Here is a 25,472-nt window from a genome sequence, read left to right on the forward strand (position 1 = left end):
ATATAAATACAGTCTATTATACAGCATTATTCACACGTGAATAATATAAATACAGTCTATTATACAGCATTATTCACACGTGAATAATATAAATACAGTCTATTATACAGCATTATTCACACGTGAATAATATAAATACAGTCTATTATACAGCATTATTCACACGTGAATAATATAAATACAGTCTATTATAGAGCATTATTCACACGTGAATAATAAAAATACAGTCTATTATACAGCATTATTTACATGTGAATAACATAAATACAGTCTATTATACAGCATTATTCACATGTGAATAATATAAATACAATCTATTATACAGCATTATTCACATGTGAATAACATAAATACAGTCTATTATACAGAATTATTCACATGTGAATAACATAAAGTCTATTATACAGCATTATTCACTTGTGAATAATATAAATACAGTCTATTATACAGCATTATTCACATGAGAATAACACAAATACAGTCTATTATACAGCATTATCACATGTGAATAACATAAATACAGTCTATTATACAGCATTATTCACATGTGAATAATATAAATACAGTCTATTATACAGCATTATTCACATGTGAATAATATAAATACAATCTATTATACAGCATTATTCACATGTGAATAATATAAATACAGTCTATTATACAGCATTATTCACATGTGAATAACATAAATACAGTCTATTATACAGCATTATTCACATGTGAATAATGTAAATACAGTCTATTATACAGCATTATTCACATGTGAATAACATAAATATAGTCTATTATACAGCATTATTCACACGTGAATAATATAAATACAGTCTATTATACAGCATTATTCACATGTGAATAACATAAATACAGTCTATTATACAGCATTATTCACATGTGAATAATGTAAATACAGTCTATTATACAGCATTATTCACATGTGAATAATATAAATACTTTATTATACAGCATTATTCACATGTGAATAATATAAATACAGTCTATTATACAGCATTATTCACACGTGAATAATATAAATGCAGTCTATTACACAGCATTATTCACATGTGAATAATATAAATACAGTGTATTATACAGCATTATTCACATGTGAATAATATAAATACAGTCTATTATACAGCATTATTCACATGTGAATAATATAAATACAGTCTATTATACAGCATTATTCACATGTGAATAACATAAATGCAGTCTATTATACAGCATTATTCACATGTGAATAATATAAATACAGTCTATTATACAGCATTATTCACATGTGAATAATATAAATACAGTCTATTATACAGCATTATTCACACGTGAATAATATAAATACAGTCTATTATACAGCATTATTCACACGTGAATAATATAAATACAGTCTATTATACAGCATTATTCACACGTGAATAATATAAATACAGTCTATTATACAGCATTATTCACACGTGAATAATATAAATACAGTCTATTATACAGCATTATTCACATGTGAATAATAAAAATACAGTCTATTATACAGCATTATTCACATGTGAATAATATAAATACAGTCTATTATACAGCATTATTCACATGTGAATAATATAAATACAATCTATTATACAGCATTATTCACATGTGAATAATATAAATACAGTCTATTATACAGCATTATTCACATGTGAATAACATAAATACAGTCTATTATACAGCATTATTCACATGTGAATAATGTAAATACAGTCTATTATACAGCATTATTCACATGTGAATAACATAAATAGTCTATTATGCAGCATTATTCACATGTAAATAATATAAATACAGTCTATTATACAGCATTATTCACATGTGAATACTATAAATACAGTCTATTATACAGCATTATTCACATGTGAATAACATAAATACAGTATTACACAGCATTATTCACATGTGAATAATATAAATACAGTCTATTATACAGCATTATTCACATGTGAATAATATAAATACAGTCTATTATACAGCATTATTCACATGTGAATAATATAAATAGTCTATTATACAGCATTATTCACATGTGAATAACACAAATACAGTCTATTATACAGAATTATTCACATATGAATAACAGTCTATTATACAGCATTATTCACATGTAAATAATATAAATACAGTCTATTATACAGCATTATTCACATGTGAATAATATAAATACAGTCTTATACAGCATTATTCACATGTGAATAACATAAATACAGTCTATTATACAGCATTATTCACATGTGAATAATATAAATACAGTCTATTATACAGAATTATTCACATGTGAATAACATAAAGTCTATTATACAGCATTATTCACTTGTGAATAATATAAATACAGTCTATTATACAGCATTATTCACATGAGAATAACACAAATACAGTCTATTATACAGCATTATCACATGTGAATAACATAAATACAGTCTATTATACAGCATTATTCACATGTGAATAATATAAATACAGTCTATTATACAGCATTATTCACATGTGAATAATATAAATACAATCTATTATACAGCATTATTCACATGTGAATAATATAAATACAGTCTATTATACAGCATTATTCACATGTGAATAACATAAATACAGTCTATTATACAGCATTATTCACATGTGAATAATGTAAATACAGTCTATTATACAGCATTATTCACATGTGAATAACATAAATATAGTCTATTATACAGCATTATTCACACGTGAATAATATAAATACAGTCTATTATACAGCATTATTCACATGTGAATAACATAAATACAGTCTATTATACAGCATTATTCACATGTGAATAATGTAAATACAGTCTATTATACAGCATTATTCACATGTGAATAATATAAATACTTTATTATACAGCATTATTCACATGTGAATAATATAAATACAGTCTATTATACAGCATTATTCACACGTGAATAATATAAATGCAGTCTATTACACAGCATTATTCACATGTGAATAATATAAATACAGTGTATTATACAGCATTATTCACATGTGAATAATATAAATACAGTCTATTATACAGCATTATTCACATGTGAATAATATAAATACAGTCTATTATACAGCATTATTCACATGTGAATAACATAAATGCAGTCTATTATACAGCATTATTCACATGTGAATAATATAAATACAGTCTATTATACAGCATTATTCACATGTGAATAATATAAATACAGTCTATTATACAGCATTATTCACACGTGAATAATATAAATACAGTCTATTATACAGCATTATTCACACGTGAATAATATAAATACAGTCTATTATACAGCATTATTCACACGTGAATAATATAAATACAGTCTATTATACAGCATTATTCACACGTGAATAATATAAATACAGTCTATTATACAGCATTATTCACATGTGAATAATAAAAATACAGTCTATTATACAGCATTATTCACATGTGAATAATATAAATACAGTCTATTATACAGCATTATTCACATGTGAATAATATAAATACAATCTATTATACAGCATTATTCACATGTGAATAATATAAATACAGTCTATTATACAGCATTATTCACATGTGAATAACATAAATACAGTCTATTATACAGCATTATTCACATGTGAATAATGTAAATACAGTCTATTATACAGCATTATTCACATGTGAATAACATAAATAGTCTATTATGCAGCATTATTCACATGTAAATAATATAAATACAGTCTATTATACAGCATTATTCACATGTGAATACTATAAATACAGTCTATTATACAGCATTATTCACATGTGAATAACATAAATACAGTATTACACAGCATTATTCACATGTGAATAATATAAATACAGTCTATTATACAGCATTATTCACATGTGAATAATATAAATACAGTCTATTATACAGCATTATTCACATGTGAATAATATAAATAGTCTATTATACAGCATTATTCACATGTGAATAACACAAATACAGTCTATTATACAGAATTATTCACATATGAATAACATAGTCTATTATACAGCATTATTCACATGTAAATAATATAAATACAGTCTATTATACAGCATTATTCACATGTGAATAATATAAATACAGTCTTATACAGCATTATTCACATGTGAATAACATAAATACAGTCTATTATACAGCATTATTCACATGTGAATAACATAAATACAGTCTATTATACAGCATTATTCACATGTGAATAATATAAATACAGTCTATTATACAGCATTATTCACATGTGAATAGTCTAAATACAGTCTATTATACAGCATTATTCACATGTGAATATTCTAAATACAGTCTATTATACAGCATTATTCACATGTGAATAATATAAATACAGTCTATTATACAGCATTATTCACATGTGAATAATATAAATACAGTCTATTATACAGCATTATTCACATGTGAATACTATAAATACAGTCTATTATACAGCATTATTCACATGTGAATAACATAAATACAGTCTATTATACAGCATTATTCACATGTGAATAACATAAATACAGTCTATTATACAGCATTGTTCACATGTGAATAATATAAATACAGTCTATTATACAGCATTATTCACATGTGAATAACATAAATACAGTCTATTATACAGCATTATTCACATGTGAATAATATAAATACAGTCTATTATACAGCATTATTCACATGTGAATAATATAAATACAGTCTATTATACAGCATTATTCACATGTGAATAATATAAATACAGTCTATTATACAGCATTATTCACATGTGAATAATATAAATACAGTCTATTATACAGCATTTTTCACATGTGAATAATGCTAACGAGTCTGTCCTTGCAGCAAGAGCTGGTGTACTACACCCTCAGCCGCGTTCCCGGCGGCGCCCACACCGCCGCGCTGTCCGTCCTGCTGCAGCGCTGCAACGAGGTCCAGCAGTGGGTCATGTCCGAGGTCCTCATGTGCGTGTCGCTCAACAAGAGGGTGCAGCTGCTCAAGAAGTTCATCAAGATCGCGGCGCAGTAAGAACGTCAGCACGCGCACGTGGCGAGCGAGCGAGCGGACGCCCTTGAACTGTGTCGCCATGTTTTCCAGCTGCAAGGCTCAGAGGAACTTGAACTCGGCCTTCGCCATCATCATGGGCCTGAACACCGCCGCCGTCAGCCGCTTGAACCAAACCTGGGAGGTGAGTTGGTGTCGTCGTGCGTGTCGTCACGTCGCTATTTTCAATCCAAACATTTGTGTTGAAGAAATGTCCTGGCAAGTTCAAGAAGCTCTTCTCGGAGTTGGAGCTGATCACGGTGAGGACTCCACATCCATTACGTGCAGATGTTCTCTCTCTTTAGTTCTCATCTTTGCTTTTCATGGTCTCAGGATCCATCTCTGAACCACAAAGCCTACAGAGAAGCGTTCAAGAGGATGAAGCCTCCAAAGATCCCTTTCATGCCTCTTCTCCTAAAAGGTGACGTCTCTGGAAGTTAGGGATGGGTACCGATTTTGGTACTTTTATAGGCACCGTCCAGATTCTGTCGGTACTACCAGGTATCGATTATGTCAAAATGTTTCCATACGTATGTTGCACTCAGCTAGGGCTGCAGCTAACGATTATTTTTATATCGATTAATCTATAGATTATTTTTTTCGATTAATCGGTTAATCTATAGATTATTTTTTTCGATTAATCTATAGATTATTTTTCCTTTTACCGATTTTTTTTTTATTATTTAAAATGAAGAGGAAAAAATAAATGTTGGCCAGTTTTTTCAAAAGGCACGGCTTTTATATACAAAAAAAAAAGTATGACCACTCAGTCAACATTGACAACAACATGACAAAATATTCTGTAACAATGTAAACATTTAAAACTTTTAACATTTAACAAAATTAAAAGTAGCTTATTTGCTTTTTAATGTGCAAATATAAAAGTAAACATCCAGTGCAAATCTTAATATTCTGGAATAGTATAAGCATTTCAAAAGTAAAAGTATTGCTTATTTTTGCTTTAAAATGTGCAAAAATAAAGATAAACATCCAATACAAAAAAGTGCAAAACGGAAATATTCTGTAACAAGTGTAAACATTTCAACAAAAGTAAAAGTATTGCTTATTTGCTAAAATGTGCAAAAATAAAGCTAAACATCCAATACAAAAAAGTGTACAGTGTAAACATTTCAACAAAAGTAAAAGTATTGCTTATTTTGCTTAATAACACAACAATGATAGTATGATTAAAGTGAAAGTTAATTGTTGGTTTGTACATAGTATATGTAACTGTTAATGTTGTAAAAGGTATTTGCACAACTAATTAACGTTAGCGTTTGTGACACGTCTTGTGCCGTGGGGTTCTTTCAGGACCGACAGACTGAACGCCAGACGGCTTTGCCAGGTTTACAATCTTTTAATTTTACACAAAGTCTTTTCTCTTCCAACTCTTTTCTCTTTCTTTCCTCGCTTTTCAGCTCCTCTTCCTCGCTCGCTCGTCGTCCCCTGTCTCTTGCGGCGTCGCTCCCGGCGCGCCCCGCCTCGCCGCTCGCTCGCCGCCGCCGCCGCCTCTCCACAGCGTTAAAGAGGAGCGCGTCTTTGTAAACACTGAACAGGCACGCCAAACGCGCCTCTCAGAGCAAACGGTGCTTTAGTTTATGAATTTACAACGCAGATACAAATGACACATTCATGTTTTTGTGTAATGATGACAACGTATACGCACGCGGACGATTGACTTGTTGATGGTGATGGCAAGAACGCTGTCGGGGGTTTTCTTTTCAAATGTTCGTTCATAGCCGTTGTGCTGCTATTTCCGCTCGACACAGTGTGCATACAACAACATTATTAGGCCGTTTATTGAAATACTCCCACACTTTTGACGACTTTTGGCGTGCTTTTTTCCCCTCGCTCGCATCGTCTGCTTTGCGCTCCGCCATGACAGTAGTGTGACGTAAATATGCGACGCGCCGACGCACAAAAACGGCGTCGACGTATTTACGTAACCGATGACGTCGACGCGTCGTTTCAGCCTTACACTCAGCCAAACTCCCAATTTTCAACACCAACAAAGCAAGTATTCTCACTAAAAAAAAAACTCAAAACGTTAAGTAAGGCTTCACTCTTCTAAAATACGCTAGCTTGATGCTAATTTACATTGGATTTGCCATAGACAGGCTACTATTAGCATTAGCAATTTTACATGGCGATTTCAACATTTACTAATGAAAACTACAACTAAATGCAGGTTCCAATCAAACAACTGGTGTGTAGTAAGCAGAATACTTCCAGGAAAAACTAGGGATTGTTGCGTTTTGGACCAGTTGTTCCTCCCAGGGAATTCAAGTCACAATTCGCTCCCAAGCTCTTTACGACACTTTAAAGCTGAGTTGAAAAACCACCAGAGACAGAATAGGTATTTTGTTGTATATTCTCAAAGCTTTGCCAATATACATTTTGAGACCAGTCTAACCCTAGAACATTCTATTGCGCCTCCCAAAATGGTCTGTCTTCCCGATCCCACCACCCTCTCTCTCGTCCCATCTCTGTAGACAAAACAAATGCTAGTCAAAACACATTCCAAATAACTCAAGGTTAACACACACAGTATACTTGCTGACAGAGCATCAAGAGAAGAAATGGAAAACACGAGCTGTTTTCAAATATGACTATGAAATAAAAGAAGTACAACTTAAATTCGGATATATGTAAATTGTGAATATCGCGGTTTTAAAATTCTCCCAATAGTGCCGTGACGTGTGGCGGTAAACGAGAACTGGGAGTTAAAGTTAAAGTACCAATGATTGTCACACACACACACACTAGGTGTGGCGAAATTATTCTCTGCATTTGACCCATCAACCTTGGTCACCCCCTGGGAGGTGAGGGGAGCAGTGAGCAGCAGCGGTTGCCGCGCCCGGGAATCATTTTTGGTGATTTAACCCCCAATTCCAACCCTTGATGCTGAGTGCCAAGCAGGGAGGTAATGGCTCCCATTTTTATAATCTTTGGTATGACTCGGCCGGGGTTTGAACTCACAACCTACCGATCTCAGGGCGGACACTCTAACCACTAGTACGCCCGCCAGTGTAGTTTTTTTCTGGCACTATTAAGTGATAGTTAATGATGCGTCGGGGCCACGTTAATGATTCGTCGGTCCACTTTAATGACTGCTAGGGCCACTTTAATTACTGCTCCAGCCACTTTAATGACTGCTAGGGCCATTTTAATTACTGCTCCAGCCACCTTAATGACTGCTAGGGCCACTGTAATTACTGCTCCAGCCACTTTAATGACTGCTAGGGCCATTTTAATTACTGCTCCAGCCACTTTAATGACTGCTAGGGCCACTGTAATTACTGCTCTAGCCACATTAATGACTGTTAGGGCCACTTCAATTACTGCTCCAGCCACTTTAATGACTGTTAGGGCCACTTCAATTACTGCTCCAGCCACGTCAATGACTGCTTGAGCCACTTCAATGACTGCTTGAGCCACTTCAATGACTGCTCAAGCTACTTTAATGACTGCCTGGGCCACTTTATTGATTCGTCGGGCCACTTTAGTGACGCGTCGCGCCACGTTAAATGACTCGTCGGGCCACATTAAATGACTCGTCCGGCCACGTTAAATGACTCGTCCGGCCACGTTAAATGACTCGTCGGGCCACATTAAATGACTTGTCGGGCCACATTAAATGACTTGTCGGGCCACCTTAAATGACTCGTCGGGCCACATTAAATGACTCGTCGGGCCACATTAAATGACTCGTCGGGCCACATTAAATGACTCGTCGGGCCACATTAAATGACTCGTCGGGCCACATTAAATGACTCGTCGGGCCACCTTAAATGACTCGTCGGGCCACCTTAAATGACTCGTCGGGCCAACTTAAATGACTCGTCGGGCCACCTTAAATGACTCGTCGGGCCACCTTAAATGTCTCGTCGGGCCAACTTAAATGACTCGTCGGGCCACATTAAATAATTTGTCGGGCCACCTTAAATGACTCGTCGGGCCACCTTAAATGACTCGTCGGGCCAACTTAAATGACTCGTCGGGCCACCTTAAATGACTCGTCGGGCCACCTTAAATGACTCGTCGGGCCACATTAAAAGACGCGTCGGGCCACGTTAAATGACACGTCGCGCCACGTTAAATGACTCGTCGGGCCACATTAAATGACTCGTCGGGCCTCGCTAAATGACTCGTCGGGCCACATTAAATGACTCGTCGGGCCACATTAAATGACTCGTCGGGCCACCTTAAATGACTCGTCGGGCCACCTTAAATGACTCGTCGGGCCACATTAAATGACTCGTCGGGCCACATTAAATGACTCGTCGGGTCACCTTAAATGACTCGTCGGGCCACCTTAAAAGACGCGTCGGGCCACATTAAAAGACGCGTCGGGCCACATTAAAAGACGCGTCGGGCCACATTAAAAGACGCGTCGCGCCACATTAAATGACGCGTCGCGCCACATTAAATGACGCGTCGCGCCACGTTAAATGACACGTCGCGCCACGTTAAATGACTCGTCGGGCCACATTAAATGACTCGTCGGGCCACATTAAATGACTCGTCGGGCCACATTAAATGACTCGTCGGGCCACATTAAATGACTCGTCGGGCCACCTTAAATGACTCGTCGGGCCACCTTAAATGACTCGTCGGGCCACATTAAAAGACGCGTCGGGCCACATTAAAAGACGCGTCGGGCCACATTAAAAGACGCGTCGGGCCACATTAAAAGACGCGTCGCGCCACATTAAATGACGCGTCGCGCCACGTTAAATGACACGTCGCGCCACGTTAAATGACACGTCGCGCCACGTTAAATGACTCGTCGGGCCACATTAAATGACTCGTCGGGCCACATTAAATGACTCGTCGGGCCACATTAAAAGACGCGTCGGGCCACATTAAAAGACGCGTGGCGCCACATTAAATGACGCGTCGCCCCACATTAAATGACGCGTCGCGCCACGTTAAATGACACGTCACGCCACGTTAAATGGCTCGTCGTTAAAGACTTAACATAAATGTTTTTCCCAAGTCGTCTTTTTTTACATTACTGCAATAATATCGTACCCTCGCCTTAAACCGGGAAAATAACGAAACTGTGAGATTGTGATATCGTTACAGCCCTAGTATAAACACTTTGTAGGGCGCAACATAACACATTTAGTTTCCTGAATCCAAAGATAGCCTATACAGTACTGCCATCTAATGTCTTGGAAGTGCAACTGCACTGCAAATGAGACTCCAATGTTGCCATCAGCTCATTTCTAAATGTTACATTAAAACAAAATATCATTATCGAACAAATAAAAAATGCACACACACAAAAGTGCAGAGAATTGGTACCGTATCGGTCCAAATGTGAACGGTCCCCATCCCTAGTCCACCCTCAGTAAACACTTGTTGACGTCCAACCTCCTCCAGATATCACCTTCATCCACGAGGGCAACAAGACCTTCCACGACAACCTGGTCAACTTTGAGAAGTTGGTAAGTACAAACAGTATCGCAGATAATCATGAATTAGTCCGATACCTCCAATAATTGGCCTCAAATGAACAACACATTGAAACACTTTAATCCGGTTATGTTTGTCTTTTTAAACATGGGATTAAGATAGCGAGGTCATGTGACTGGAAAGCATGTCGTGAGTTATCAGTGTGGAGGGTTAGGGAGTTCAATCAGGGCCGGATTATTATATACACATATAAGTTGTGTATTATATACTCTTGTGTATTATATACACATATAAGTTGTGTTCTTGAAAAAACTTGGAAACTTAGAAATAAAGTTTGGAAAAAGACATCAGTGTTTGCAAAATAGTACGTGCACACATTTGTTTTGTTGGTCGAACATAATTATGATTCTCTCTGGTCATTTTCATAGATTTTGGGTGCTGGAGCCTATCCCAGCTGCATTTGGGCAGAAGTTATGAACTTTAAAAACTGTAAAAAAATAAGATTTGTATCTGAAAAAAACAAAAACTCTAATATTAAAATATATGAAAGTGAAAAATCAAAAATAATTTGTTCATAAAGAATTACCAGAGTGAATCATGATTGTATTCAACCTGGATATATATATATATATATATATATATATATATATATTAGCCGCATCGCTGTTTAACAAGTGTGGACCAACAAGTGTTGGTCCACTTTTATGATGCAGCGGACCACCTTCATGACTTGTCGGGCCACTTTATTGATTTGTCAGGCCAGCCACATTAAATGACACATATAGCCAATTTAATGACTCGTCGGGCCACTTTAATGATTAGTCGGGCCATTTTAAGGACTGCTCGGGTCACTTTAACGACTCGTCGGGCCACTTTAATGACTCGTCGGGCCACTGCAATGATTTGTCGGGCCACTTTATTGATTCGTCGGGCGGGCCACAATAAATGACACATCAGGCCAATTTAATGACTCAACGGGCCACTTTAATCATTCGGAGTGCCATTATAATTGAATGAAGCAGCAGACCACTTAAATGATGCGGTGGACCACATTAAATGATTCTCCGATCCACTTTAAATGAGGCGTCGGGCCGCATTTAATGACGCGTCGTGCCCCCTTTAATGACTCGACAGGCCGCCTTTAATGACTCGACGGGCAACTTTAATGACTCGACGGGCAACTTTAATGACTCGACGGGCAACTTTAATGATTCGGAGGGCCACTATAATTGAATGAAGCAGCAGACCACTTAAATGATGCGGTGGACCACATTAAATGATTCTCCGATCCACTTTAAATGAGGCGTCGGGCCGCATTTAATGACGCGTCGTGCCCCCTTTAATGACTCGACAGGCCGCCTTTAATGACTCGACGGGCAACTTTAATGACTCGACGGGCAACTTTAATGACTCGACGGGCAACTTTAATGATTCGGAGGGCCACTATAATTGAATGAAGCAGCAGACCACTTAAATGATGCGGTGGACCACATTAAATGATTCTCCGATCCACTTTAAATGACTCGACGGGCCGCCTTTAATGACTCGACGGGCAACTTTGATGACTCGACGGGCAACTTTAATGACTCGTCGGGCCACTTTAATGATTCGGAGGGCCACTATAATTGAATGAAGCAGCAGACCACTTAAATGATGCGCTGGACCACATTAAATGATTCTCCGATCCACTTTAAATGACGTGTCGGGCCGTTTTAATGATGCGTCGTGCCCCCTTTAATGACTCGACGGGCCGCCTTTAATGACTCGACGGGCAACTTTAATGACTCGACGGGCAACTTTAATGACTCGACGGGCCCCTTTAATGATTCGGAGGGCCACTATAATTGAATGAAGCAGCAGACCACTTAAATGATGCGGTGGACCACATTAAATGATTCTCCGATCCACTTTAAATGACGCGTCGGGCCCCCTTTAATGACGCGTCGTGCCCCCTTTAATGACTCGACAAGCCGCATTTAATGACTCGACGGGCAACTTTATTGACTCGACGGGCAACTTTAATGACTCGTCGGGCCACTTTAATGATTCGGAGGGCCACTATAATTGAATGAAGCAGCAGACCACTTAAATGATGCGGTGGAGCACATTAAATGATTCTCCGATCCACTTTAAATGACGTGTCGGTCCGCCTTTAATGACTCGACGGGCAACTTTAATGACTCGACGGGCCTCTTTAATGATTCGGAGGGCCACTATAATTGAATGAAGCAGCAGACCACTTAAATGATGCGGTGGACCACATTAAATGATTCTCCGATCCACTTTAAATGACTCGACGGTTCGCCTTTAATGACTCGACAGGCAACTTTAATGACTCGATGGGCCCCTTTAATGATTCGGAGGGCCACTATAATTGAATGAAGCAGCAGACCACTTAAATGATGCGGTGGACCACATTAAATGATGCTCCGATCCACTTTAAATGACATGTCGGTCCGCCTTTAATGATGCGTCGGTCCGCCTTTAATGACGCGTCGAGCCAAATTGAATGACTTGTCGGGCTACTTTAAATGATACAACGGACGTCGGGCCACATTAAATGATACAGCGGGCGGGTCAGATCTGGCCCCCGGTCCTTGAGTTTGACACGTGCACTGTCAAGTCAAATTGTCTTGTTTAGAACATCAAGAAGTGTTTTCAAGTCATTTTCCCTGCAGGCAGAAAGACAAAAGAAGTTTCTGCCTGCTAAAGAATGCCTTCATGTATGTGATTGTTCTGTCAACACTGTCCTCCTCCACAGCACATGATCGCAGACACAGTCCGAATGATCCGACACTGCCAAAGTGAACAACCAGGTGAGTCTGCGTCACTCGTGCATGTGCATTGTTGACTAAAGTACTGGGACGCCAGGCCAGAAAAGAGAACTGAGGAAATGGTGTCTCGCTACGAGACCAGGGGTCACTCTCTCTAGTCTAGTTCATCTCAGAAGGGTTTGAATTCCTTTATGACACACTAGGAACAATAAAAGGACCCGCTGCCACTTTGAGCATTGCCATTTAAAAGCTTTGATTGGTTAAATCAGTGTTTTTCAACCTTTTTTTTTAGCGAAGGTGCATTTTAAAATGCATTAAAAAACAAATCTCAGTAGACAATAAAAAGTCGTAATTGTTGGATATGACTTTAAAGCATAACCAAGCATGCATCAATATAGCTCTTGTCTCAAAGTAGGTGTACTGTCACCACCTGTCACATCACGCCCCGACTTATTTAGAATTTTTTGCTGTTTTTAGTTCTTGTCTTGCGCTCCTATTTTGGTGGCTTTTTCTCTTTTTTTGGTATTTTCCTGTCGCAGTTTCACGTTTTCCCTTGAGCGATATTTCCCGCATCTTCTTTGTTTTAGCAATCAAGAATATTTCAGCGTTTTTTTTATCCTTCTTTGTGGGGACATTGTTGATTGTCACGTCGTGTTCGGATGTACATTGTCTTTGCTCCACAGTAAGTCTTTGCTGTCGTCCAGCATTCTGTTTTTGTTTGCTTTGTAGCCAGTTCAGTTTTAGTTTTGTTCTACATAGCCTTACCTAAGCTTCAATGCCTTTTCTTAGGGGCACTCACCTTTTGTTTATTTTTGGTTTAAGCATTAGACACCTTTTTACCTGCACACTGCCTCCCGCTGTTTCCGACATCAACAAAGCAATTAGCTACCAGCTGCCACCTACTGATATGGAAGAGTATTACACGGTTACTCTGCCGAGCTCTAGACAGCACCGACACTCAACAACAACACATTTGCAGACTATAATTACTGGTTTGCAAAAAATATTTTGAACCCAAATAGGTGAAATTAGATCATCTCACGGCACACGCGGCACAGTGGTTGAAAAACACTGGGTTAAATAACTCATGAAAGGTGTGTCTCAATACTTCTGTCAAAGTGTAGTAGGTTCATCAAGAGCCATGTGCATACCTGCCAACTACTCCGGTTTTCCCGTAATTCGTACGGTTTTCATCAACCTATTCCGGGTTACGGTTGCGGTGATAAAAAATACGGTTTTTCATTAATTAAAAAAAAAAAAAGGGTGAAAACTACGCGAATTGCACCTTGTGCAGACAAGATTTTTCGATCGGACACGGAGGAATTAGCGATGTAAAAGACCACGTTGGGACAAAAAAAACACAAGTCTAATGCCGTTGCTAGCGATACAAGTGGAAAACTTTCAACGTTTTTCGTCGCCCAAACAGATTCTTTGGATGTGATAAATGCCGAAGTTTTATTTACGGAGGCAATAATTGAGCATGGACTTCCAATCGCACTGGCTGATCACATGGGACAGTTAAATGTTTGTAATGCAACCTTTAAAAATCATTACGCGGTGATCGCGGTCCCAAAAATAAACTTTTCTTGCATGATAATGTCCAGAAAAACTCACTTTATATTACTATAGAGTCCTTTTAACGAATGAGTTTGATGGTTTATCACAAACCTTAAATGAAAGAAGTCCTTTGTTCTCCTGCACCATGCATGCACTTTGGCCTTGCTTCGTGTTTGGTGCGCAATCCTGTCGGCTGTATTTCACAGCACGACATACTGTTAAAAGTGTTTATACTATTTATGCTTTCAAGTCCAAGTTGAAGAAATCTTGTTAAATGTTGACAGCATAACTACCAAAATACAGAAGTATGTCCTTAATATTTTTGCAGTGCTATTTCTGTTGAAAAGTTCAAATGATTACATTAGAGATGTGATGTGCCACTTTTCAAGTGTCTGATGGCTTCAATTCATTTTCATGAATTTTTCATATTTTGAATTCTTTTGAAAGGCTTACAAAAAAACTACATTTGAATTGTAATTCCATGCTATTGACAGGACTATTAATTTTAATGAAGTTAGCTTACCATGTTTACAGTATGATCATTGTGATAGAAATGTGAATTTTAGGCACAGAATATTTTTTACAATTGAACAAGGCAGTAGATTATACAAGCTTGGACAGAAAGTTAATAATGACACCAAATTTTTTTTTAATGGAATTGTTTAGTACTGTTTTACCATTTCTTTACTGTAAAAGGTGTTTATACTTTCAATGAACAAATTGAAGTCTTGTGAAAGGTTGACAGGATAACTGGCATTAACTGTCAAAATAATTTCAAACTATTGAAGTTAGCTTACAGAATAAACATGTCAATCAACCCATATGATTTTTGCTGTAATATTTTTGTTTTGAAAAGTCACTGTGACTGATAGAAAAGTGATGGTTTTAGCAACATTTTAACCTGTCTGAATGCAATCAATCATTTTGCGTCGGGAGGCGAAGCCCTGAACCCTCCACCAGGACTTTGTCCTGGACCTACCGGGGCCTGCGGCCCTTGGACCCTGGCTACTAGGTTTTTCTGATTTCAAAAGTTGGCAGGTATGCATGTGCTGCCCTCTACTGGCGCTTTATTGTATTACACCCACAGTCAAGCTTTGAATGGTTCATCGTCATGGCAATTTTAAAGACTGAAAACTGAGAACCAGCGTCCTCTGCAGGGGACATTTGGTCTTGGTCTTATTTCTTGTGCCACAGTTACACATTTTAGAAAATAATTGTCCTGTTTGGCAAAATATAAGGATCGTGCCGATACAACTTTTAACCTCCCGTACGATATGGATATTAATGCGCTACGATATCAGCAGGAATCACACTTGCTTGTATTGTTTTGTAGGGTGGAATGTTTGAAAAGTGAAACGATATCAACCGAGAACGACGGTAGGAATGAAAAACACCAACCTACCGTATTTTCCGCACTATAAGGCGCACCGGATTATTAGCCGCACCTTCAATGAATGGCATATTTCAAAACTTTGTCCACCAATAAGCCGCCCCGGACTATAAGCCGCGCCTACGCTGCGCTAAAGGGAATGTCAAAAAAACAGTCAGATAGGTCAGTCAAACTTTAATAATATATTAAAAACCAGCGTTCTAACAACTCTGTCCCAAAATGTACGCAAATGTGCAATCACAAACATAGTAAAATTCAAAATAGTGCAGAGCAATAGCAACATAATGTTGCTCGAACGTTAATGTCACAACACACAAAATAAACATAGCGCTCACCTTCTGAAGTTATTCTTCATTCGTAAATCCTTCGAATTCTTCGTCTTCGGTGTCCGAATTGAAAAGTTGGGCAAATGTGGGATCCAAAATGGCCGGTTCCGTCTCGTCGAAGTCATCGGAGTCAGTGTCGCTGTTCAGCAGTTCTGTGAATCCTGCCTTCCGGAAAGCTCGGACCACAGTTGTGACCGAAATATCTGCCCAGGCATTTACGATCCACTGGCAAATGTTGGCGTATGTCGTCCGGCGCTGTCTCCCTGTCTTAGTGAAGGTGTGTTCGCCTTCGGTCATCCATTGTTCCCACGCCGTTCGCAGTCGTGATTTAAATGCCCTGTTGACACCAATATCCATCGGTTGGAGTTCTTTGGTTAATCCACCCGGAATGACGGCGAGTGTTGTATTTGTGTGCTTCACTTGTTTTTTGACACCATCTGTGATGTGGGCGCGCATGGAGTCGTATATCAACATGGACGGAGCTGTGTGAAAAAAGCCACCCGGCCTCTTCGCGTAAACTTACCTTAACCACTCGCTCATCTTTTCTTCATCCATCCATCTCTTCGAGTTAGCTTTTATGATGACGCCGGCTGGAAAGGTCTCTTTTGGCAAGGTCTTCCTTTTGAATATCACCATGGGTGGAAGTTTCTGGCCATTAGCATGGCAAGCTAGAACCACAGTGAAGGATGACTTCTCATTCCCTGTGGTGCGAATATTCACCGTACGTGCTCCCGTTGTATCCACAGTATCCACAGTGCGGTTCACAGGAATATCAGTTGCTGTGAAATAGTAATCCGTGTGCGGATGGAGAGATTGCGTCTTTTCATGAACCGGATCCTTGTCGCTTAGTAGGAGCCATTTTGTGGTCTTTACAGATGTAAACAGGAAATGAAACGTACGGTAATATCCGCGCGCTTCTTCTTCTTCTACGCGGGCGGGTGGTTGCTTACACTAGAAGAAGAAGCGCTTCCTGTTCTATGGGGGCGGGTGCTTACCTTGGCGGTTGCTTGCGTAGAAGAAGAAGCGCTTCCTGTTCTACCGGGAAAAAAGATGGCGGCTGTTTACCGAAGTTGCGAGACCGAAACTTTATGAAAATGAATCTTAATATTAATCCATATATAAAGCGCACCGGGTTAAAAGCCGCACTGTCAGCTTTTGAGTAAATTTGTGGTTTTTAGGTGCGGCTAATGGTGCGGAAAATACGGTATTTGTTATCAACCTTCTGGAATGGACTTATGCTGTCTTTAAAGTGGAGTGGGAATTGTTGTTGGGGCACCGAGTGGTCACAGTTCAGTTCGGTTTCAGTGTGTAATGCATCACATATTTCCAGTTGTTTCATTACAGCACGTCCGAAAAGGAGTAGGAAGAAGCAGAGCTTATTTAATCCTACCCCTTTTCATATCATAGCAATTGTATCCCATTTCCAACAGTGAATACATGAATAATTAATATACTCTAAATGGTCTTTTAGAGTCCATTTTAAAATGATCTTACTCGTTTTTAAATCCGTACGTGGTCTTGCCCCACCGTACCTCTCTGAGCTGCTCCACCTCTATGCCCCCACCCGGTCCCTCAGGTCAGCTGATCAGCTGATCCTGGAGGTACCCAAAACAAAGCGCAAGCTCAGAGGGGACAGAGCTTTCTCTGTTGCGGGTCCCAAACTCTGGAACGATCTCCCTCTCCATGTGAGACAGGCCCCTTCTTTGGCTATTTTTAAGACCCTTTTTAAAACCCATTTTTATTCACTGGCTTTTAACCCAGCATGAGACTTTGAACTCTTTTTAACTTTTAAACTGTTTTTATCTAACAAAACTGTTCTTAGGGTAATTAATAATTGCTTTTTAAATGTGTATTTTTATTTCTGTTTTAAATGTTATTTTTTAGTCTGTCCTTTACCTCCGTTTCTTTGTGGTGTACAGCCCTTTATTTTTCAACTGTGCTTGTCTTAAAAGGGCTTTATAAATAAAGTTGGTATGGTATGGTATAGTAAGTAAACTAATATTAAATACATAAATAATCTTTAATTAAATTTTTTTTTTTTTTTATAATTAATTAAGTTAAGCTAATCAGGCAGTAAGTTGAATGATGCGGACACATTTGTTACTAGATACTTTCTAATACGCTTCTGCCTTGGAGACATTGTGTCCAGAATAGAGATGCGCGGTTTGCGGGCACAACCGCGGAGTCCGCGGATTATCCGCGGATCGGGCGGATGAAATTTAAAAAAATTAGATTTTATCCGCGGGTCGGGTCGGGTCGGGTCGGGTCGGGGCGGGTCGGGTCGGGTCGGGCGGTTGAAAAAAAAATAAATTAGATTTTAAATAGATTCAGGCGGGTGGCAGTTAAACTAATTGGTAAATATATATACATAGTTAAATGTTGTTACCCACATACGAAAAACGAGCAGGCACCTGCAGCATATGCCACAACAGAAGAAAAAGGAAAACAAGAGATGGACACTTTTACGGAGCGGAGAAGGGACGCCTCGCCGGGGTCCGGGACCGAGGCCCCTTACCCCGAGAGGGCCCCACCGGGAGCCGGAGCTGAGGCGATCCGCGAGAAGGGCCCGACGCACGTCCAGGGTCACCACCGCGCCCACCGCACCGACACCCCGCCTCGTCCGCCTTCGCCGCGGCCGGCGTCACGCGCAGCAGGTAAGCAGCTTACCTGCCCGCCACCCCCGTGGCCGGGGGCTCGTAACAGGGGTCACTCCGCGCGCTCCGCCCGCGCAGCTTACCTGCCCGCCACCCCTGTTGCCGGGGGCGCGTAACAGGGGTCACTCCGCGCGCAGTGCGCTCACGAAAGGGGTGGGGCTCACCCTGGTTGATATAGACAGCAGGACGGTGGCCATGGAAGTCGGAACCCGCTAAGGAGTGTGTAACAACCCACCTGCCGAATCAACTAGCCCTGAAAATGGATGGCGCTGGAGCGTCGGGCCCATATACCCGGCCGTCGCCGGCAGCGAGACGCGCTTGGAGGTGCGCTCAGCGCGGCTCCCATATGATTGCGCACTGGTGTGCGTCTGGCTCGTGACAGCGTGGCATGCGAATGTCTCTGCTGCATTGGATCAGTCTCCTTTCTTTAACAGGCAAAAGCTTTATAACCTCACTAATGCCTTGCATCGTCTATATTAGATATATAACAACGGGCGGATGCGGTTCTGATCAAATGTTACATCGGGTGGATGGCGGATGGTTGACGACTTTCTGATGCGGTTGCCTATCCGCGCATCTCTAGTCCAGAAGTAATACACAACTGTAATTGTTTATGATAACAAATGTCCTCTTTTACAATGCAATATTGTTCAATTCACTTTTATTTTGAGTTCACACTTATTTTGTAAGTCTAGCTTGTGTGCTATTGTGTGCTTAGCTGTTGTGTAGCTGCTCGCTCCGAGTAGCCTGTAGCCTAGCATGTTTACCTTTTTGTAAATTCACTAATATAGAAGAAAAGACCAACCTGGTGTGTTTATTGGGGAACTTTAGATGTCAGCTTTGCACAAGTAAACATGCTGCATGGCTTGTTTGTTGTTTTGTTTTTGCTGATAGAGGTTTGATATCATTATTGGATAAAGGACACCCCTGCAAAACACAAATGTCCACTGTAGAGGTCGCCAGCTATTAAGAGAATATAGTATTAAATAACAAAGTTGTGTCCATTTAACCCTCAGGGGTTCCCACATTGTGATCCATAATATAGTAAAGAATTGTATGAATATATATATATATATATATATATATATATATATATATATATATATATATATATATATATATATATATATATATGAAGAAGTTAGTAAATAAATCAATCAATCAATGTTTACTCATATAGCCCTAAATCACGAGTGTCTCAAAGGGCTGCACAAGCCACAACGACACCCTCAGATCCCACATCAGGGCAAGGAAAAACTCAACCCAATGGGACAATGAGAAACCTTGGAGGGGATCGCAGATGTGGGGACACCCTCTGGGCGACCGGTGCAATGGACGTCGACTGGGTCTAAAATAATATTGTGAGAGTCCAGTCCATAGTGGATCTAACATAATAGTGTGAGAGTCCAGTCCATAGTGGATCTAACATAATAGTGTGAGAGTCCAGTCCATAGTGGATCTAACATAATAGTGTGAGAGTCCAGTCCATAGTGGATCTAACATAATAGTGAGAGTCCAGTCCATAGTGGATCTAACATAATAGTGACAGTCCAGTCCATAGTGGATCTAACATAATAGTGAGAGAGTCCAGTCCATAGTGGATCTAACATAATAGTGTGAGAGTCCAGTCCATAGTGGATCGAACATAATAGTGAGAGAGTCCAGTCCATAGTGGATCGAACATAATAGTGTGAGAGTCCAGTCCATAGTGGATCTAACATAATAGTGACACTCCAGTCCATAGTGGATCTAACATAATAGTGAGAGAGTCCAGTCCATAGTGGATCGAACATAATAGTGTGAGAGTCCAGTCCATAGTGGATCTAACATAATAGTGAGAGAGTCCAGTCCATAGTGGATCGAACATAATAGTGTGAGAGTCCAGTCCATAGTGGATCGAACATAATAGTGTGAGAGTCCAGTCCATAGTGGATCTAACATAATAGTGTGAGAGTCCAGTCCATAGTGGATCTAACATAATAGTGTGAGAGTCCAGTCCATAGTGGATCTAACATAATAGTGTGAGAGTCCAGTCCATAGTGGATCTAACATAATAGTGTGAGAGTCCAGTCCATAGTGGATCTAACAGTCCATAGTGGATCTAACATAATAGTGTGAGAGTCCAGTCCATAGTGGATCTAACATAATAGTGTGGGAGTCCAGTCCATAGTGGATCTAACATAATAGTGTGAGAGTCCAGTCCATAGTGGATCTAGCATAATAGTGTGAGAGTCCAGTCCATAGTGGATCTAACATAATAGTGTGAGAGTCCAGTCCATAGTGGATCTAACATAATAGTGTGGGAGTCCAGTCCATAGTGGATCTAACATAATAGTGTGAGAGTCCAGTCCATAGTGGATATAACATAATAGTGAGAGTCCAGTCCATAGTGGATCTAACATAATAGTGTGAGAGTCCAGTCCATAGTGGATCTAACATAATATTGTGAGTCCAGTCCATAGTGGATCTAACATAATAGTGAGAGTCCAGTCCATAGTGGATCTAACATAATAGTGTGAGATTCCAGTCCATAGTGGATCTAACATAATATTGTGAGAGTCCAGTCCATAGTGGATCTAACATAATAGTGTGAGAGTCCAGTCCATAGTGGATCTAACATAATAGTGTGAGATTCCAGTCCATAGTGGATCTAACATAATATTGTGAGAGTCCAGTCCATAGTGGATCTAACATAATATTGTGAGAGTCCAGTCCATAGTGGATCTAACATAATATTGTGAGAGTCCAGTCCATAATGGATCTAACATAATATTGTGAGAGTCCAGTCCATAGTGGATCTAACATAATAGTCAGAGTCCAGTCCATAGTGGATCTAACATAATAGTGTGAGAGTCCAGTCCATAGTGGATCTAACATAATATTGTGAGAGTCCAGTCCATAGTGGATCTAACATAATAGTGAGAGTCCAGTCCATAGTGGATCTAACATAATAGTGAGAGTCCAGTCCATAGTGGATCTAACATAATAGTGTGAGATTCCAGTCCATAGTGGATCTAACATAATATTGTGAGAGTCCAGTCCATAGTGGATCTAACATAATATTGTGAGAGTCCAGTCCATAGTGGATCTAACATAATATTGTGAGAGTCCAGTCCATAATGGATCTAACATAATATTGTGAGAGTCCAGTCCATAGTGGATCTAACATAATAGTCAGAGTCCAGTCCATAGTGGATCTAACATAATAGTGTGAGAGTCCAGTCCATAGTGGATCTAACATAATATTGTGAGAGTCCAGTCCATAGTGGATCTAACATAATAGTGAGAGTCCAGTCCATAGTGGATCTAACATAATAGTGAGAGTCCAGTCCATAGTGGATCTAACATAATAGTGTGAGAGTCCAGTCCATAGTGGATCGAACATAATAGTGTGAGAGTCCAGTCCATAGTGGATCTAACATAATAGTGTGAGAGTCCAGTCCATAGTGGATCTAACATAATAGTGAGAGTCCAGTCCGTAGTGGATGTAACATAATAGTGAGAGTCCAGTCCATAGTGGATCTAACATAATAGTGAGAGTCCAGTCCATAGTGGATCTAACATAATAGTGAGAGTCCAGTCCATAGTGGATCTAACTTAATAGTGAGAGTCCAGTCCATAGTGGATCTAACATAATAGTGTGAGAGTCCAGTCCATAGTGGATCTAACATAATAGTGAGAGTCCAGTCCATAGTGGATCTAACATAATAGTGAGAGTCCAGTCCATAGTGGATCTAACATAATAGTGAGAGTCCAGTCCATAGTGGATCTAGCATAATATTGTGAGAGTCCAGTCCATAGTGGATCTAACATAATAGTGAGAGTCCAGTCCATAGTGGATCTAACATAATAGTGTGAGAGTCCAGTCCATAGTGGATCTAACATAATAGTGTGAGAGTCCAGTCCATAGTGGATCTAACATAATAGTGAGAGTCCAGTCCATAGTGGATCTAACATAATAGTGAGAGTCCAGTCCATAGTGGATCTAACATAATAGTGAGAGTCCAGTCCATAGTGGATCTAACATAATAGTGAGAGTCCAGTCCATAGTGGATCTAACATAATAGTGTGAGAGTCCAGTCCATAGTGGATCTAACATAATAGTGAGAGTCCAGTCCATAGTGGATCTAACATAATAGTGAGAGTCCAGTCCATAGTGGATCTAACATAATAGTGAGAGTCCAGTCCATAGTGGATCTAACATAATAGTGAGATTCCAATCCATAGTGGGGCCAAATATATAGGTATATAAACATGATACTATCATGTTCCACGTCTATTGATCAATAAAAACAAGTGTGTTTAATATTTTTGGCCACAGTTTGAACAGTAACACTGTGTTTGAATATTGAATTAAGTGATTTTTTTTGGCGTACCACTAGATGGAGCCCCAATGTTTTTACAACCCTTCAATAGGACTTTAGTGTCAGACGGTACAGGTGTGTCACGGCCCGCCTGAAATGTGTCCGCAGGCAACGAGGTGATCGGGGCGGACAGCGCCGACTTGAGGGCGAGCGTTCACTACCTGCACATCATCGACAATCAGCAGACGCTCTTCCAGCTGTCCCACAAACTGGAGCCCCGGGCCTAACGGGGGCGCCGCGGCGGTGATGCCAGGAGCAGTGAGTGGTCGTTGAACACGAGGACGCCCAGCTCAGCACCAGGTGCCATTTTCCCCCCCCCCCTTTGCGTGTGCCAGAAGGATGTAATGACGTTGTACAGTATCTATTGGACTAGTTCTGGTTCCTTCTGAGGCGGAATGTTCCTTTTATTTGTGATGGCCCGCCTCATTTCACGTACAAAAAAACAAAAAAAAAAGCCCACTGAAGATTTTTGATGTCGTCTTTATGTTTGACTGCATATCTATCGAATACGTTCCACGCACAAGCTGCGAGGCGTGTCTTGTTTACCTTTTTGTTGTGCGGTTGACGGCGAGACACGGGCGTTCGTGAATTTTACCTCCAACACAGTCGGGGGGCCACTTTTCACCGCGGACTGAAGGGAACCTTTTTGACTGACCTGGAAGTCCTCCAACAAGGTGTCTTGGTTGTGGTGTGACCTGATGTCCTGCATCACAAAATGCACTCTAAAGGCCATTTTCTCTCTCCCAATGTTTGGTTGCATTTCTACACATAAAGTGTGTTTGGTTTTGTAATGTCACAGAATCGTACCCTTTATCGGCAGGAACACTTTGTGGGGACCGTCTAATGAGATCCAGGACAAGATTATGCACAGTTTGTCATCTGTACACCAGACCAGTGTTTCCCGCCTAAATATAAGACGCACAAATTGTGTTTTGTACATATATTAGCCACACGCCGCAGTGTGACATAACGTTTTTACACAGGCGCTTGTTTTAATTCGCACATGTAGCAAAAGTCAGCAAAGCGTGTAACAAAGCGTCTTCCTACTCCTGTGCGCGAGTCGTTGTCTTTGGGGTCCAGCTTTTTTCTATCGTCTTTGGCTTCGGGGCTGCGTCTTGTGCGTTTCCTCCATGACGAGGGTGAGTCCATAACGTGCCCAAATTTTCTGACTGGATGATTGTGTGAGTGTGTGTGATTTAATGTGGACATTTTCATTGGTCTGATGGGATGAAGATACATTTTTTTTTAATTATTATTATTATTAGATGACCCTATTGTCTAATTTGCATAATTGACCATTACGCATGTGCATGTATTTTTTGTTAAAAGGCCAAATGAAAGAAAAATCTGTAATTATTACTATCAACATTTCAGCCTTTTCTTGTTACATTTATGCCCTTTTGTTCTATTTTTGCCGGTTTTTTTTTTTTTCATTTTGTTTCTACAATGTGCTTACGTATTTCCCTGGAAAAGACGGGAAGTGTTGCCGAGTATCTCCAGACTCTGTCTAGTCTTATGTCGGCGTTCCGCACACTTCCACGCCTCGTCTTTGGGACATGGCGGTCGAGCCTTTCGGACCCCTTTTTCTATCGTCTTTGGCTTCTGGGCTGCGTCTTGTGCATTTCATTTATGATTTGGGTGAGTCCATAACGTGCTAAATGGCTGACTGAATGATTGTGTGTGTGTGTGTTTGGTTTAACGTTACCCATTCAGCAATTTCATTGGTCTAATGGGACAAAGCTAAATTTATTGCATATTCCATATGAAGCTGGGGGGGGGGGAATAGCAGTTTACAGTCCGGAAATTACGATCGATGACCGTTTTGTCTAATTTCCATAATTGATCATTACGCATGTGCATGTACTTTTTGTTAAAAGACCATATAAAATAAAATTATGTTGTTATTATTAGTATAAACATTTCAGCCTTTTCTTGTACATTTATGCCCT

General features: G+C 39.7%; 1 protein-coding gene across 1 annotated transcript in view; it reads left to right on the forward strand.

Annotated features, from left to right (window-relative positions):
• rapgef5a (Rap guanine nucleotide exchange factor (GEF) 5a) overlaps positions 1-24,549 on the forward strand; it is a 228,661-nt gene extending 204,112 nt beyond the window's left edge. Inside the window, exons 20-26 of the mRNA XM_061983255.1 lie at positions 4,840-5,018; positions 5,092-5,182; positions 5,247-5,297; positions 5,371-5,458; positions 10,426-10,490; positions 13,220-13,274; positions 23,632-24,549. Of these exons, the coding sequence (XP_061839239.1) occupies positions 4,840-5,018; positions 5,092-5,182; positions 5,247-5,297; positions 5,371-5,458; positions 10,426-10,490; positions 13,220-13,274; positions 23,632-23,750 (648 nt within the window). The 3' untranslated portion in view covers positions 23,751-24,549. The remainder of the gene's footprint in view (positions 1-4,839; positions 5,019-5,091; positions 5,183-5,246; positions 5,298-5,370; positions 5,459-10,425; positions 10,491-13,219; positions 13,275-23,631) is intronic.
• The last annotated feature ends 923 nt before the right edge of the window (positions 24,550-25,472 follow it).

The sequence above is a fragment of the Nerophis lumbriciformis genome, linkage group LG21, assembly GCF_033978685.3.
Source record: "Nerophis lumbriciformis linkage group LG21, RoL_Nlum_v2.1, whole genome shotgun sequence".
Lineage (NCBI taxonomy): Eukaryota > Metazoa > Chordata > Actinopteri > Syngnathiformes > Syngnathidae > Nerophis > Nerophis lumbriciformis.